Source organism: Geospiza fortis, unplaced genomic scaffold (genome assembly GCF_000277835.1).
Source record: "Geospiza fortis unplaced genomic scaffold, GeoFor_1.0 scaffold16, whole genome shotgun sequence".
Classification (NCBI taxonomy): Eukaryota; Metazoa; Chordata; class Aves; order Passeriformes; family Thraupidae; genus Geospiza; species Geospiza fortis.
This window is the reverse complement of record NW_005054302.1, coordinates 13,217,841-13,236,281: the sequence shown is the minus strand read 5'-3', so window position 1 is coordinate 13,236,281 and position 18,441 is coordinate 13,217,841. Positions and strand designations below refer to the sequence as shown.

The following is an 18,441-nucleotide window of genomic DNA, read 5'->3' as shown; positions in this document are numbered from 1 at the left end:
GGAAAGAAGCAAGCATATGCATTGCTACAGGTTTATCCTGAAATTAAATGGAGTTAATATTCCAACTATGCAGAGAATATTAAAACAAAATTAAGTTCTAATGAATCAAACTATTTCTCTGGAGCACTGATCCCCTTTCAACCAAATAAGTGTTCTCAGGCAAACCTAAAAACCTTTCAATAGCATTTAGATATCCATCAGAGAGAGAAAAATTCTTCAGCCTAGGATGAGCTACAGCACTCTATAGTTACCAAAGCTCCTCAAGGCAGCACTGACAAATAAACCAGAACAGAAAATACAACATGGGAGAAATGTATTGCTATTTGTAAGAGAGGGGGAACTGGATTCACATTTGTTTGTGGCTCTTTGGATTTGAAAAACACCCCAAAAAAGGGCAGTTTTTGTGAGCACCTGATACACAAGGACGTTAAAGTAATGTTTTTATTTGCTCATGTTCATACGATCAGAGCTCAACAAAGAGGACATTAATCCCTGGCTGAGCAGGGTAGACCCTTCTACCTGAAGGTAGGAGGCTACAGGTTTAACAGTTAGGAACCTGTTTTCTACTTCCATCTGTGATGCAAATTTTCTCGATGACTCTAGTGAAGTCACTGTATAAAGGTTAGGTGTGCAGTTTATGACAGCCATCTAAATGGTTTCTAAACTCATTTGACATCTGATGGGGAGAGACAGAAACCTCCAGAGGGCATCTCCTCTCTCCAGCAGCTGTTTGGGAAACAGATGAATTTCTCTTTTCAAGGCTCAGTTTCCTCTTCACGGGCACTGCAGAAGTACTTACAATATGAGACTAGGCACTAAGTCCCCGGGCAGCTGATACTAACTGAGATGACTCTGGGGACCTCAGGCTGCACCCAGTTAACCAATACAGGTTTGCAGTGCCTTAGCAGCAGGCATGTGGCCCAGCAGAGTGATCCAGAGTGCTACACTGATCTCCAAGCTGCCAAGGCAATGAAGAGAGGCAAGTGCTGCTGTTGGCATTCCCAGTTCTCTGCACTGATTGCACAAGGTCAGCCTTTACAGGGTGAACTGATACTCTACACTGAGTGAACCAGCAGAAAACACTCCATGGGAAGGATTTTGAGCAGCCCTGTATAGCAGTAATTCTGGTGGGGATTCAAGATCCTGAGCGCACTTCAGGCCAGGCATCCCACAGAAAGAGGGAGGAATGAAGGGAGGCAAGGAAGGATGGAAGGCCAGTACAGTAGCTTGCATGGCAGCACACTTGTCTTGGAATAAAATACATGTTTCTTCACAATCGTCACTTTGAGTGGCTTGAATTCATAGCTGCCAGGATGACACCCATCCTGTATGATTCTTTGCATTCTTTTTGCTTTAGCTGGGCCATTGTGAAGAAAAGAGTACAAGATTAAGGAACCAGAGAGAAAATTGTCATGGGAAGGCACTCCTGAGGATGACCAGCATTTCATCCAACATTTCTTCATGTCAGAATTCATTAGCCATCCTGGAAGAGACACAACCCCCCACATTCCCATATAAGTATGACCAGAAATGGTTTCTTCTCACTTCTTCTGCTTCTGGTACTACGATTCTTTCAAGGTAGCCCAGCTTTGACAGGAAGGTTGAAGGTGTGGCTCATTAGAGCTTGGCTGAAGCTTTGCTAAGCTAAGCAGAGCACCAGCACCCTTCCAGCCCTTCCAGGCAGAGGATTCAGGGTTTGGCCCATATTTCCCATTTCTACAGTAAGCACTATTGCCATGAAGCCTTAATGAGCCAAATCTAATGAGCAAAATGTGGGCAGCATCTCCAGGTATTTCTGCACTGTCTTTAGTGGGTGGTGTTCAATGGTGGGAGGGGTTCAGCCTCTTAAAAAAACCAACAAAACTGGGTCCCTCCAGGGACTTAGGCGCAGTCCAGGTGCCTCTCTGCTTATCTCAAAATCTTGAGTGTTCCAGTAGCCTACCAGTTCAGGCATGAAGAAATCGGTGCACAAAGACACAGGGAACCTGTGCTGCTAAAATGAGCTGCCTTTGTAGTCTGGCAAACCTGGAAAGTAGATAGTCTGAATCTCTTTCATGGACCATTGCCTTTCCTACGGTCTGTTTTGGGTGCCAGAGGGGCTGTTTCAACAACAGCCTCTAATCTTTCTGTGCCAGCTTCCCCATCTGCAAAAACATTTCTAGTAGCCATAATGAATTCTGCTCACAGCTCTGAGTTGGAAACAAATGGAAACACTGAGTTTGTTGGACAGAATAAGGACAAAATACCTAGTCCGCCTCTCTTCTCCATGGTTCCAAACACAAGTTTGTATGACTGTGATCGCTTTTTCTGAAAATATGTTAAATTTCCATTTTTTTTTCCTCTTAGAAATGGAAAATGCTAGCAAGATTTTCTCAGCTGCCAAACCTTTGTTCTGGGAAGAAGCAGATGATTGACAGGGGACCAAAACTCTGTCAATAGCCATGGAAATTTCCAGGAAGATGTACTTTCAGACTGATAGAATAAGGTGAGGTGACTGGCAAGATCTGTCTTAAGTGTTGACTTCATTTCATGCCAGGGACTTGCCGAGCCCCGAGCTCTAGTGAAAAACACTTCACAAGAGCACTTTTTGGGTGGGGTGTCAGTAATACTTTCAGCTGCTGGATATCAAACATGATTTGCAGAGTTGCCAGTGTTCTTGATGCTGCATGACTCACTGGATTTGGGAAGGAGTCCTATGAGCATGTTAATTACAGAGATATTGTAAAGAGCTTTGGTACAAGTTAGCCACACAATTCTTCAATACACATATCTTACTTTTTCACTAGGGCCCCTATTCTGTACACTTTTATTAACATGCACATTTTTTTTTCACTGACCAAGATCCTGCTACCTCTGAAAGAGTTTTTCTTCACTGCATACATACATGATAGAGTCTCTGAAGTCCCAACTTGACTGGAAACTGAAACTGAAGTTCAGCCTGAAAATTGTCTGAGGAAGAAAAGCATTCTTTGCTTGTCCTTTTAAACAGCCAGTTCTGTAAATGATACCAAGCAGTTCCACTAAATTTTGCACCAAACTGCCTGTAATTTCCCAGTCCACAGAAGACATGCTACATACCTTAACATTTTCTTCAGGCCAAGAGTTTAGCATTGTTGCAATATGGCCTCTGTCATGGATGGTGATAAACAATCCCCTAAGAGAGGAAAAGAAAAGGAAAGAAAGAGAAGAAAAATAAGCCTTGCAATAAAACTAGTAACTCCAAGATAAAATAAAACAGGTGAACTTGAAAATGGAGGGATGTAAGCTGCTGCGTACAAAACCAGGCAACTCACTGACACAAAAATGAGACCTCAAGAGACTGCTAATAGCAAGGTAAATTCTCATTTTCAAAAACCAAAAGGCTCAACATCCTTAATGGCAACTTCATTGAGCAGCCACCAGTGTTGAACATTTTACACCTGTGAAACATCTTTGCTTCAGGGAGCAAACTCTGCCTTAGTGCAGAAGAGTTTTCTAGTTAAAACAATTTTGATAAATGCAGGGGAGGCTGATGGTCTTACCATAAGCCTTGTTACTCATTCTTTCCTGAGGAGCTTATAGCTCCTGGCCATCCAGACAGTGAAAGCATGATCCCTCTCACCCAGCTACCAGGGTCAATGATGGGGATGGCTACTGCAGAGCTAGATGTTTTGTGTCACCTCTCTAGTCCACAGAACTCCAATCCAACTAGATCAATATCTGCCACGACATTTGCTTTGATCAAGCCAAACCTGCCCTTGTGACAGTGTTTCTTTTTTCCCCACGAATATCTGATCCCAGTTTTTGACATTCACCAAGTGAAAATCATGAAAAATTATGAGAAGTGAAACAGAAAATTAAATGTTTGGGTGTAACTTCAGAGTGAATTGTTTATATAGAAAATAACATAGTTGACTGCACTAAGGTTAATCACTTCTCAATGCAAAGGTCTTCAGGGTTTAAACAAAAGTGTCTTTTTTTAAATAAAATTAGGATCTGGAAGAGATTGTTTTTGAAACATGTTTAGATTTGTGACTTCTTTTTTTTTTTTTGCCTCTCTGCTGTTGTTATCAAAAAGAGTATCTGTAGCAGGGATTCTTTTAATACCCAGGACAATATTATTTACATTGACTGATCTCTGCTCTGATACTCTGGGATTTTTCTGAGAATCCTTTTAGGCTGTACTAACCCCAAAAGAAGCAACCTGTCCTCTATACCTATGTCAGGGAAAATTGCTTACATTGCTCATAGTGCTGTCTAATCAGTGCAAATCAAAGGCTCTAACTCGAGGACTCCCCTTGGCAGAAGGATGCAGCCATTTTCCTTGCCTTGTTATCTGCTCACAAAAGCAGGAGTTGTGCCAGCAATTAGTAACAGTTGGAAAAATGGATTTTTGTTGCTTACATCTCTCAACTATTGCTCAGCCCCAGAAAGTTCAGATCCGGTCACGGTTTGGGCTTCTAATGTGAAACATTAGGGAGAAGAAGCTTGAAAACAACTTCCATTTTAAGGCCATATGAGTGATGGATAATCAAACATAATTGGGCTACTCACTCTGGCAAGGGCTTATCTCACATGACTCTTCCAGGGGACAGATATCTTCCCACAGTCAACTGTGGGATTCCTAATGAAAATGCCCTTTACTTCGAAAAGAAGAAAAATAAAAGTGCTGACTTCAACACTGATCAAGTCACAATCACACAGACAGATCAGAAAGGCAAAAAAGGAAAATAACATTTCATTTATTCAGTGTAATTCTTTAACACTGTGCCAATAACCAATGAACTAATCACATACACATGGCTTGCCTCAAAGGCAGTATTCACAGATGTCAATCTTCATAAAAAGGGAGTACTGTACTGCTGCCATCTGTGTTTAGAAAGCAGTTATTAACTGGGAATTAAAAGTGCAAATTAGTAACATCCCTGTGTATATTTCAGGTTGTGATATGCTGTTAGGAAGAATGCTATTGTTTGAAGGTAACATTTTCCATACATAATGAAGACACCTATTAAGTATTTAGCTGTGTGCCTCATACATTCATATCTCTTCAGTACTGAAGGGAGTCCACCAGCTATTTAACCTTTGAAAAACATCTTGAGCTCACAGGAGAAGCCGAACCCAACTGTCCACCCACTGCTGATCATGCAGCTCAATGGAACTGAGAGTTGTTTCACATGAAAGTAGAGAGGGCAGCTACCCAATGCCCCTCGATTCTGACCCTTGAATCGGGAGGGAAGAGGTCTGGTCTTCAATCCCTGCTCGGGATTTGCCAGCAGAGAGAGTTCAGCTTGGGTCTTCCAAAATCTGATGACTAGTCTCACTATGCTCCTTGGGAATAGGACTCTCCCAGCTGTCATCAGACTGCCTTGGCTTAGATAGCCTGGTTGGTGACTGAGAACCAAGCACGGAGAGACAGCCCTCCAGAATTTGTGTTTCCTTCCTTAATATTATGTATTTGATACTAATTGCTCCTTACTTTACTTCAGGCAAAATCACATGGTTTGTTTTAGGCTAACACCCTAATGGCACTACCAGCTTTGCAAGGGAAACCATCAGGAGGAGCAGAAATGGTGATCCATGGGGAAAAGTGGGGAAAGTGATCTGTCTCAGTGACACATCTGGAAGTGGGCATGTATCTAAGCAAGCCTCGTATTTCACTAATGCTGAATCTAAGAGCCAAGGGCCCAGGTTCAATAAAACACCTACATTTTCAATGCCTTTAGGCAATCAGCTGAAGCAAGTCCCTGAATCTGGCTGAGGCTCTGTGGCCTCCCAGTAGGTGTTCAAGCATTCAGAAGGAGATCATGGTAGTATTGAGGGGGAAATCCCTTTGCAGATGGAATATGCAATGACCAATTCTGACAGGCAGTTGAGCAAAATAATGCTATTTTTGAGATGCAAAGGGAAACAGACACATCAGACTTTAGAGTCAGGGGTCACAGGTATGTCCTCATTTTGTGTGATCCCCAGGAGAGTTGTGCTCTCCCTCCTGACAACACCTTACCCACAGAGATGAGATGGCCAATTAGCTAAATAAACATGCTCCAAACTGGCAGAGGGTTTATCTGTCCAAAAATCCCTTCTGCAAAACAGGCAGAAGAAACAGATGAGCTCCACAAACCAAACTCAGCAAAAGCTTTGCTGATGAGTGAACAGGGAACAGTAGCAGCCAGGTTGTCTGAAGGACACACAAACACCTTACTATGAGGGTGGTGAGGCACTTGAACAGGTCGCCCAAAGAAACTGTGGATGCATCTTCCCTGGAGGAATTCAAGGCCAGGTTGGATAGCCTCAGAAAAGTTGGCCTAGTGGAATGTGTCCCTGTCCATGGCAAGGGGGTGCTCTACATGATGTCTCATAATTTCCAACCCAAACCATTCTATGGTTCCATGACTACAGGAGAGGTAACAGGAGCAAAAGCTTATTTGTGCCTTTGAGAACAGCAAGGTAGAGCTCTGAATACTAAGAGGAACAGAATGGCCTATGTGGACCAGTAAGTAAGAAACATCCAAGTGGCAGCAAAATAAATTAACTTAATTTTTCTGTGGAAAAGATGCAGCCTAAGCCTTCTGAAGGAGAAATAAAATCTCAGCAACCTTTATCATCTTTATTCTGCCTTTATCATCATGTCCGCTCCAACTCACTTGGGATTGCAGTTGATAAATTGCTTCAGAGAAACAAGAAATGAAGCAATTTTCCTTTAATCTCCTTGGCACTCAATAACAAGGATTCAATTAAAATGTAAAGCTAAAAATGGAAGTAATTTTGATCGATTCACGTAACACAGGCATTGTGTGGGGCAGAGATACAATGTTTTTCCAGACCAGAAAACTCACCTGTGCCCAGGAACCTGCCGTTCTACATGGGCTTAGTCATGCATGGGGACAAAATTACAAGAACTAGAGTTTAGTAAAAATTAACTAACTCAGCAATTTCAATCCAGAATGCAGATGCTGTACCATTATTTCTGGTTAAATAGTAACCTTCAGAGAGCTGTTAGCTTCGTGGGGTAATTAAAAGCAGGGAGTGCTTCAGCCTGCATTCATTAGGGTTTCAGAGCTGCAGTCTCATATTCAGTCCATTAACGTAACAGGTTTCACTACAGCTGCCTTTGGTTAAGGTGGAAGTCAGACTGGACTTTATTGTGCCACTGAGCACGTCTGCAAGAGTCCAGGAAACTTCAAGGAGAGTTACAGCTTCTTAATTTGTCACTGAGACAGTATTTCTGTCTGGATGTCAGCAAGTCCAGTCAAACTGCCTGAACTGGACTGCAGGATCTAAAAAACTGCAGGTCGCTGCAGAATCCATCAAAGGCCTTGAGTATATTCACCAACAAGACCTTTTCTCATCCCTAAGCCAGGACCACTATCTTTTGTTTTCTGGTTTTATCCTGCCTGAGTTCAAGGCAGTACTCTGGGACTTATAAAGATACACAGTGTACCATGTGAGCCATAAGAAGAATCCTGCTCTGAGCCCCAGTACTGGTTAGATCTTGGCCATCCTGAAGGCATTCTGGAAGCCCCACAATGACAACAATCCCTTAACTACAAGGCTCATTATAGAAAAAATTCAGAGACAAAGAAATCATGGCATATTTGATACCTAGAGGAAGTGGTACTAGATACAAGTGATGGCTTTTTGGAATAACATTTATATTTTTTACAAGGACATGTAGTGATAGGACAAGAGATAATACCTCTTTCAAACTGGAAGAGGGCAGGTTTAGATTTGATATTAGAAAGAAATTGTTTACTGTGAGGATAGAGAGGCACCACAACATGTTGCCCAGAGAGTTTGGGGACTTGCCATCCCTAGAAGTGTTCAAGGCCAGGCTGGATGGAGCTTTGAGCAATCTGACCTAGTGGAAGGTGTCCCTGCCCATGGCAGGGAGGTTGAAACTAGGTAATCAATAAGCCCCCTTTAAACCCAAACCATTCCATGGTTCTATGATTCTTTTAGACATTTGGAAAGGAATTAGTTTTAACAGGTCTCAGATATTAGAAAAAAGAAATATCCATTAATAATTTCATTCAGTAAGAAGTTACTTCATTAAAAAGGCTAAGTAGTGTTCCCCTTTCTGACAGTCGTGGTTAGCAATGCTGACTTGGGAGCTATTTCCCATTAGAAACAGCAGTGGAGCCAGCAGTGCTATCCCTAAAGTGCTATTGTTTGTTTACAGAATGTTCACTCCCCAAAGCACAGAGGGGAGTGAAAAACATTATGCAATCCATCCTCACAGCTCTAAATCTCTCCTCACTTCCCTCCTACCCAGAAGTCCCTTTCCTAATGGCTTTTCCTTGGCAATTACCAATGCTCCTGTGGCTATGCTGGCAACCCTCCTGGTGTAGTCTTGCCCCACTGCTGCCTCTGACGTGCAATCAAACAGAAATCCACTGCAATCAAATGCAATCAATGCCTTTGCTTCATCAAGCTCCATGTAAAATCTCTTTGGCCACTGCTGTGCTCTTCCAGCCTTGTCCTGTGCTGTGGGTTTGGGCAGCATTCCTATGACTTCAGTTACCTGTTTACATCTATAAAATTAATGGCCTCTTTACACTTACCATATATGTTACTTAGCAATTATAGCCAGCAGTATTCACATCACACTAGTGAAAAGCCACAAAAGAGCAGAACAAATGATGGCACTGATCACTGATATGTATACTAGCATGAAGCAAAAGGACATCACTCTTTGATTCACCTGAACTTCCCTTACAGGCTGAGACTAAAGATGCTTGCATATTTATGATCTGTGGAGGAAAAGAGAAACCACCAGAAGGATGTCAAAAGCTCCTAAGTTGACAGGAGTTGAAAAACACAACCCTTCCCACTCAACTATTGCAGCTTCATCCTTCTTCTCCTCGCTCACTCTTCCAAAGGACCTCTGTCTGAAGAATAAGATACTCAGTATTTACACAGTGTTATCCAATATTTACTGACACTGCAATAGTCAGGCTTGCTCAGGGTTTGGTGTACAGCAGGAAGAACACAAAAAACCTCAGCTGAAAATTCCACATGCTCTCTGCACAGAGATCAGGCCATCAGCCTTGTTTATTCAGAAAAGAGGTGTCTTCTTTAATGGGCTACCAAGCTTTGCCTTATGTAACTCCTTGTTCCTGAGAAGAGGAACTGATGAAGGGAAGTAGATTAAAATGGTAGTTAAGGTTCCTAATTCTCTAGATACTTCTCAGCCAGCCAAGGAAGGGTCCTTCCAAGGGGTCTGGCTCCCTGGTTGTATGCTGCCATACCAGTTCAGTGAACTGCAAGACTAAAGGTAACAAAACTCAAGCTTTGTTTGATTTTCTTTGCACTTATGACCTTCTAGTCTGGGTGCTATGAGGGGAACTTGCTCCACGAGTGAGGAGATGGTAAAAACTATTGTGCAAGTTAATGTTAAGACAATGCACATATTCCCAATACTTATACCAGACAAGCAGGCATCATGAGCAAGTGTTTTTATCTGGATAGGAATGGCTCATTCTTGGAATACTAATAAAGGTTAAGCATCTCCACTTACAACCTGAGGGTGATGAAATTCTACTCACATAAAAGTCCTTGAGTGTTTTAACTTAATTTGGCCTGGACTTCCCTTAGAAGACATAGGAAGTGCATGGGAAATCATTACTTAAAAAAGCTACAAACAAAAGAGATGAGTCAGATCTTTGCCAGCATCCCAGCCTGCACCAGGCTGCCGTTGGACAGTCATGAGAAAGTTGTGAGACAGCAGCCAGAAACCTACAGTGAGTTACAAGGTTGGACAGAAAACAGCTCTGACAGGCATGGCACAAGCTGACCTTCTGCAGTGATCATAGCCATTCCTTACACAAAGGCACGATGCTCTCGGAAAACCTGGAGCAAGACTGTCTCAGAGTAACACTGAAATGCACATGTCAAAATTATTTTCACAGTGAGGAAATGAAAAACCAAGTTGGCTTGTCACGGTGGAGGGCTGCTGACAGCCGCTGCAGTGCTCTGTGCTCTCTGCAGTCTGGCTGAGTGATGCCCCAAGCCCAGCTGACTCGTGGGTATTTTGGCTGCCCAAGGGACACATGCAAGGGAGGGATCAGCTGATGGACTTGGCTTTTGTTGCGTACTAACCAAAGAAAACTCTCACTGCTGCGCCAGAGGAACAGACTGCAGGAGCCACTCTGAACTTAAGGCCAGTCTGTGTTAGAGATGAAATAAAATGTGGTTACAGTAAGGGCCTACATTTGGTTTATTTTCACTTTCAAAACTCATATACAAAATTGACAAGTTGAGCAATATGAACCTTTAGGGACATTTCCACCAACTGCACCCCCACTGTTGACTTTTTTTGGTTTTGGTCTCTGCCAGCACAGGACAAAAGGCTTCAGAACAACAAAATAAACTTTGAAATTGCTTGGCTGTTTTAGGGAGCTTGAGATTACAAATGCCTGTAGGCTACAGACTTTGGAGAGAAACTTTGTGCTAGCATGCACTGATTTGTCTAAATACAGTACAATTAATCATCAGATCGGACAAAATCTCTGTGATGATTCATCAGCTAATTTTTTTCAGATTTTTTTATTAAGGCCAAGACTTTTTCATTGTTTTAGGTAATTTTCTTTGTAAATTGTAGGCTGCTGACCAGTACCCTGAGGTAATAATGAAAAAATAATAGAAACCAAGCACAATCAACTATTAGTGAAATCTATACAGAGACTTGCAAGGCAATAAATCTATAATTTAAATACAGTAAGAGATTTCATTTCAAATGATCTGCAACATGAATAACTTCATTACTACTATAAATGTCCTTAATGTTATCACCATATATTTTAGGTAGGAAACCCAAAATTCAGTGCGGAAGCCAGAAGATGCAGGCTCCAAGGTACAATAATGAAAGATTCACTATCCACTCAACCCCCCTAAACCCACACTGGGAAATCTCCATGATCCCAAGGGATTGAGAGCTGCTAAGCTGTAGAAAACTGCCAAAGATCGGGCACAGGGAGATTAAAGTGAGCACATATGAGTGCAAGCTGTCGCTCTCCCCATGCTCTGGCACAGTCCACTCCCTGCCACAGCAGGAAGGTCCAGACCACAGCCTAAAGCAAAGCTTTTAGATCCATCTCCTATCTGCCAAATTATTAACACCCACCACTATTTTTAGCACGGCCTTTTTTCCCAGGAAAAGGGCAATTATACTGTGTCCTCTCGTACCTGCTAGCTCATTTCAACAAATTTATCAGAAAGGCAAAGGTCTCCAAGATGTTTGTTCCCATACCCTTTTATGAAAATTACTGTTGAGATAAAGAGAAAAGATAAAGGGGTTCATGCCCTCACCACTCTGGGGAGGGGAACATAGACCTTACAATGACAATTATCCTGACAGGTGCCCAAAAACACAGTTTGCAGCCGCACAGATGTGCTGCTTCCAAGCTAGTACCTACTCTAGTATCTACTCAGTCCTTGCTAACAAAGCCTTAGAGCTTTCCTGGGCTGCAGGAATAAGCAGAAGGCAGAGAAAAGGAGGAAAAAGGTGACTGTAGAGGGAACCAAATGAATGGTTATGGAGCAGGATCAAAAAGGTACAGATAGGAGATCAGAGGGGACAGCAAACACAGCACTGAAAGCTGTGCTCACTGCTCCCTAAGGAAGAGGTGAGGGAAGGGGAGGAGCACAAGCTTCTGTGGGGGGCTATGGTGAAGCACAGGTGGATGTGAAAAAAGGATGAAGGGGATGTGGAAAGGAACATAAGGTTTCACAGATATGAAATGTTAGGGGACAGTGGACAGAAACCAGGAGGAATCCCAGATTTATCAGTTTTGCTAGTCAGGCATCAGCCTAAAGAATAAATATCCTCTCTTCATCTCCAGGAGGAAGTTGATGGAGAAAGACCAGCTCAGTACTTGTTGTTATTGGTCATTATGCAGCAATGTGAAAAGGCAAGAGGGTTGGAAGCAGGTCCCCAGTGGATCTCTGCTATCCACATTCTAGGATTAAGGCAAGAGGCAAGCAGACTCATGTTGCTCTTGGCTTGTCATGAGCTGCTTTTCCCTACTGTATTCTCAAGACTGGATTCTCTGGTTGAACCAGAGAACTGCCAAGTCATAGCATAATTCAGGGATTAAATCCTCCTTGTATTTTAAAACTTGACAACCCCAGATTTCCCAGTGTCCTTTCCAGCAGTGGTGTTTCAATACTGTTTAGGAGGGCCTCCAAGGAGGTCTGTCTGTGTGAGGATCAGGCTGCTGGAGCTAAGGACTGGGTAAGAGCCAAGCAGGTCTGCAGTATGGGGTCTGACTCTGGCTTACCCCAGATCCCCTTTCTTGCTAATGTGCAGGAGGGGGAGGGAAAGACCAGACTGCCTTCTGTCACCCACAAATAAATTTACAGATGCAGTTGCGTAAAGACCAGGCATTGAGGTGAGACGTAAGTTTCCACCATGCAGGGCTTCCACCAACCAGCAAGAGTGGGCATTTATCAAATTCAGTAACCTTTGCTGCATTTAAGGTTAGCATGCTCAAGGGACTTGATATTCTTTGTTCAAAAACAATTTCAAGTGTAGGAAAATTTGACTTGGCCCCGATTTTCCTCTGCCTTTTCGGAGGTTCTGTCCTACACCTGACTGTATGCTGGATCCTGGAAGTATCTCAGTATAACTGGAAGATTATAGGATCACAAAGAGAAACAGGCTGAGATGGTCAATCAGTGCTGTTGCCCAGTTGATTTTGACCAAGGAGCCCTTATCTATTTCACTGCTAAGCACACAATGTATTCTGTTTTACTTGATAGTGTAGAGGTTAAGGTGGGACCAAAAACCCCTGGGAAGTTAAATTAAGTCCTACCCTGATTATATTTCCTTCCTGTGCAAATTCTTCCAGGACCCACACCTTCCCTTTTAAAGTGCATTGCAGGGAGTCCCAAGAATGAACACAGAATTTGAACACAGTTTGACAAAGAAAAGAAAGATTATTTTGACAATACTAGAGAAATTAGCTTCCAGATAAATGAAATATAATTTGGCGTGCTTTTACTGAATCCATCTAATAAAAAAAAATCTAACTTTTGCCATAAATTGCAGCAAATACAGAAAGTAATGTTAGCTTTTATATTAATTCTTCCACAATCAGGTCATAGAATCTAAGGCTCACGGAACTGTTGGTCTGAAGGGGACATTAAAGATAATCTAATCATGGTAAACCTCTTGCCATGGGCAGGGACACCTTCTCCTACACCAGGGTGCTCAGAGCCCCATCCAGTCTGGCCTTGAACACTTCCAGGGATGGGGCATCCACAGCTTCTCTTGGCAACCCATGCCAGTGCCTCATCACCCTCACAGTCAAAAACTTATTGTATCTGACCTAACCCTACCCTCTTTCAATTTAAAACCTCTGCTCCTTATCCTATTACTACATGCCCTCGTGCAAGCCCCTCTCCAGCTTTCCTGGTACTGCAAGTGCTATAAGGAACCTTCCCTGGAACCTTCCCTTCCCCAGGCTGAACAAGCCCAGCTGTCTCAGCCTGTCTTCACACCAGAGCATCTCCAGCCATCTGAGTGTCTTTGTGGCCTTCTCTGAACTCTCTACAACAGGTCTGTGTCCTTCTTGTGTTGGGAGTCCCAGAGCTAGCCACAGCACCCCAGGTGGGTCTCACCAGAGCAGATAGAGGGGAGAATCACCTCTCTTGCCATGCTGGCCATGCTGCTCTGGATGCAGCCCAGGACACAGTTGGCTATCTGAGCACAATCTGTGCCTGTTCCAAAGCCCAATGGATACTGCTGTGCAAGGTTTTCATGACAGTCAGCACCATTTCCCCTCAAATTTACATCCTGGTATTCATTATTCTAAATAATTCTTCTCTCTCCTCCCTGTCTTTGGCATTTTTTGTTTTAGGTGGGGTTGTTTCTTGTGGCAGCAGCACAGATTTATGCCAGATCAAAGGAGAACACATTCTCTTGTATTTCCTTCACCAGGTCAACCCTTTCTTTTGGACAACTCCACCTCTTCCTTCGAGCTTCTCCTGGTAAATCAGGGAATTTCAACAGACTTAGACCTAAATCACCTCTGACAGGAGCGGAAAGCCTGACCTTCATAAATTAACATGAGATTTGCTGTTAACTTCTGTAGGCCTGACATTTTCCCTTATGCCCATAAAAGCTTGTCATGGTTGTTAGAGCCAGTGCATACACATTTTTCTTAGGAAATGTTAAGAAAAGAGAGAGAGAGAAAGAGAGAAGACTGGAGACATGGAACAAGGAGCACTGACTGTTTTTCTAATGAAAAGATGGAGCTAAGTCCTTTTTCACTTCCTGTTTCACTCATTGCAATAGAGAAACTGTGTTACAGCCTCAAAATGCCAACAGTGTCCATCCCATTCCCCAGCCTGCATGGAACCTCAGAGCAGGACCAATACAGCAGCTCTTCTCTCTGTATGCCCACAAGCCAATCTGTGCTTGTCTCCACATTTTGAAAAGCACTTCAGTGGAGTGGAAACAGAGAAGGGACAAGGATAGCGGTACAGCACACTGAAAAGGCTTGCCTGAAGAAAGTGGAGGGAAGATAGTGCAGTGGGAACCTTTGAATTACTTTGCCAGCTCTCAGAAGTTCCAAACAGGCTGAGCCATTTTTAGCAGCTTTGGGCTCCCTCTGCATGAACTACTTTCTCCTCACCTATTCCAACCATGGTCTTCACACCCTCATTTAATAATTTTGTCCCTTACCAATGACTGTCTCCCACTCACGTGCCCTGACAGCCTCTTCAGGGCTTCCTGGCTACACATGGTCTCTGTGAGACTTTCCACAGACATTCCCTCCCCTTCAGTCAGCCACAAGACCAGTCTTTGGGTGGCTGTGCCAATGTTACCTAAACACACTGTTAAACACATTCCTCTTCTCATGCACTGACTTCAGCTGCCTCTGCAAGAAGGCTGAACCAAGCTAGTGGCAGAAAGAGAAGTTATGATGACTGGTTTTATAAGAAGTAGAGATTGTCTAAAGGGGTTACAAAACAAACTTTCAGGACAATAATCCAAACCCCAGTCTTCCCACTCACTTCTGGTCTCCAATGTTTTATAGAAGAGAGAATGGAGACAATTCTGTGGTTAGGGACAAGTCTGTGGAATTACCACTTTTGTTCTAATTCCATTTGATTTGGTCTTAAAGTGTCCAGAAATGACAGGTAACTTTCCCTCTTTCACTCCTTTCCCGTCTGCTGCTCAGACAGTGCAACACCACAAAAAAAAGTCACTGATCAGAGCCAGACCTGCTGACAAGACAATTCCGTAGATTGACTGATGTTTCATTTACTCATTTGTCATCAGACACACAGATTATTATTCTGTCAGACTTAATTTTCACACCATCTGCATCCTGTTAGCTTTCTCCAGGTTCAGCTTAATCCCAACATGCTTTGCATTGTTCTGCAAGCAGTTCTCAAGGATATTTAGGTTTATAGGAAAAAAAGTGAACTTAGGCAAGTTTTTTCTGTCCCCATAACCATTCTGTAATGGTGATACAATCACTTTTTCCAGCCCTACTCTCAGAGGATGCCAAAAGCTTTTGAGGAGCAGCTGACAACTTTATACTTTCAAATACCACCATGTTTATGAATTAATGAGTGTCTTGAGAGACTGTGGTCTCATGCCACTGTAATAATCTACCCCTCACCATCACAGAAGAAATAAACCCCTGATTCCATGCCCTAAACTTCCTCTTTACTATCTTTTTGTGAAGATGGTAAAGAGATACTTTCAAAGATACTGTCACAATTAAAAGAGATCCTCAGGCTTAAAACATACCTTTTAAACAGCATTGCACATGTTCAGCCCTCTCCTCCATAAGGACCCCCAGAGTACTCATTAAGTGCATTTTACATTAGAAAAAGAGAAAAAATCGAAATACTACTATGCACTTTTTTTGTAGAGGCTTTGTATCTTTACTCTAAAGCAAAAAGGACTCTCAAGCACAGTCTGAAAGCCAGTTTTGTTATCACTGCTGCAGAACATAAGCAAACCTGCCCTCCCCATGCCTTGAGCAGCTTGCTTCTGCTTCAGCACAGCAGCACAGCTCCTGTCCAGGTGGCAGTGAACTGGCTATTTGGATTACTGCCAGCCTGGCCCAAAAAGGACTTGGATCTGCCCAGATTTATCCTTGAACCATCATTACACAGCAGCATGGACATCTGTAGAGGCACAGGGGTGATGGGAAGGAGGAGTGAAGGGACACCAGGGCTGGATTACAGGAGACAGTCTGCAAAGCTGCACGTGTGCAGACATAAGAGCTGAAGCCATACAACTCTGCAAGAAATCTCCCTTAAGTCTCAATCACCCTTGATCATCATGCACTGCAACAGATATATTCTTTATATGAAACAAGTCTGGTCACCTTGGGACTCTTTATTTTCAGTCACATCCTTTGGCCTTGACAATGTGCAAACATCTGGGTCCCTTCACCACCTTTACCGAACTTGTGAGTCAAAGAGGGCAATGGATTTTTGTAACAAAACTGCAACCACAAGACACTAGATGAGGAGGAGCATAACCTGAGAAGTCCCCAAGAAGTGAGCATGTTTGCCTGCCTAGTCCTGTACTCCTCCTGTTACTGGCCACAGCTGCAAACAGGACCTGTGCTTAGGAAGACTTCTCTTTGGACATGTTAGTCTTCTTTTGTGCTTATTTAACATGGTTTGATCATAGAAAAAAGATTTTGACAGGGTTCTTAATCATTACTGCAGAAGAGGTGCTATTGCTTAACTTGTACTTTAACTTGTACTTATAAATTACATAATAATTTATATTTCTTATTTCAAAAATTCAAAATACAAAATGAAACTGTACTTCAGCCTGAAGGCCATAATGCTTATTACATGGCTTTAAATAAACAAATATTGTTAAATCACCAGGGAGCTGGCTGGAAAACAAGATAGGAAAAATGTATTCAAGATAGACACTTTCCAGCAAAAACTTCACAGTTCTTAGGCAACAGTGCCTGAATGTCATTTTTATAAATGTTATGGTTCCACCTCTATTTCAGTCATTTTAAACCTCTGAGGCTTAATCACAGTGGAAGAAGTCTGAGGTCAATGGAAAAAAAAAATCCTGCCTGAAGGATTTAAAGCAACTGGTAAAGAGAAAGGCAGTAGGAGCTTGGGGAAGGCAGAGAACCTGCTGGGGCATCAGGAGCAATGCCTTCAGGCCCACCAGAAGAAGTGGGGAAACTGTGGGCATCATAGATAAGCATGAGAACAGTTGAATGCTTGCAGGTGTTTTTGTTCCTAGTAGCTCTTTTCTACTGCTAAATATAGAAAACCTGTTCATTTAGACTGCTGGCTGGGTAGCTTTTTAAAGGAAAGGAACACCAGGTGTCTTATTCCATTTGGAGCAGATAAATCTGCTAGCAGGGAGTATATGCTGGAGCCCTCACCTGGAAGGAGAACTCTGTCCACTGGCCCCATAAAAGAGAAACCCTTTAAGGGTTTGTATATAAAGACTAAGAAAGGGAAAAGAGGCATTGAGTCCTGCAATTACAACAACAGTATCTGACAAACAAAACATGCAGGCATGTAAACATAGATAAATGTGCTCTGATGATTGTGAGAGAAGCCCTGCTGGACATCTTGGGACTGTTTTTAGGTGCTGTTGTACAAGAGCTGCTTTGTAAGCAAGTTACATGCACTGTAATCCTTCCAGGCTCAACCTTCAAGTATAAAGCCAAACACTAATGGGGCTGAGAAAGACCCCAGCATGGGGAAGAAGCTAACTATATCCAAAGGTTGCTGCTGCTGTGGCCACAGACAGACTGCACAATAAGCTTTGCTATGTGGGCTTTGCTATGTGGGCACATCCATTCATGTTGGAGCACAATATGGGGCTTTAAAATGGAGATCTTAGCAGAAGTATTGGCAGCCTACCTTGAACTATGTGTCTTGCAGACCAACTCCTAATGTACATAATATGCTCCGGGACAGAAAATATATCCTCCAAGACAGTAAGAGTCAGATTGAAAAAAACAGCACATATATACACTTGCCATTTTAGTCTCATCACTTTACATGATATAACAGCTCTTTTATTTTCACAATAAAAACATCTGTCTGCTAAACAACCTTGATTACATCCAAATCTGAAGCTAGGCTGGAATTCATTCTGTACCTTCAGGGAAACAAACTCTCCACCACAGGAAATCCAATGTACCAAGGACATAGTCATTTGCTCTTTCCTGAAGAAGCCATAGGCTGGAATCCAGAAAAGACCCAGCCCAAATTTAGCAGCAAAACTGTTGGACTATGAGAACAGACATTCCTATCACATTAGTAAAGTAATGTGGATTTAAAACATGAGAAACACAGGACCTGCAGGAAGGGGAATTCTCCAACAGAAACAACTGCAGAAAGAGCTCATCATGTGGAAAGACATCCCTGCTTCCCTGAAGATAACAATGGATGGAAAATAAAAGAAGCAAAGCTCCCAAATATTGTTTTAACTTATTGCAAGGT

At 42.7% G+C, this 18,441-nt stretch overlaps 1 protein-coding gene across 1 annotated transcript in view; it reads right to left on the bottom strand.

The window, feature by feature from the left end:
- ME3 (malic enzyme 3) overlaps positions 1-18,441 on the bottom strand; it is an 85,806-nt gene that overhangs the window by 32,097 nt on the left and 35,268 nt on the right. The window contains exon 4 of the mRNA XM_031066025.1: positions 3,079-3,154. Within this exon, the coding sequence (XP_030921885.1) occupies positions 3,079-3,154 (76 nt within the window). The remainder of the gene's footprint in view (positions 1-3,078; positions 3,155-18,441) is intronic.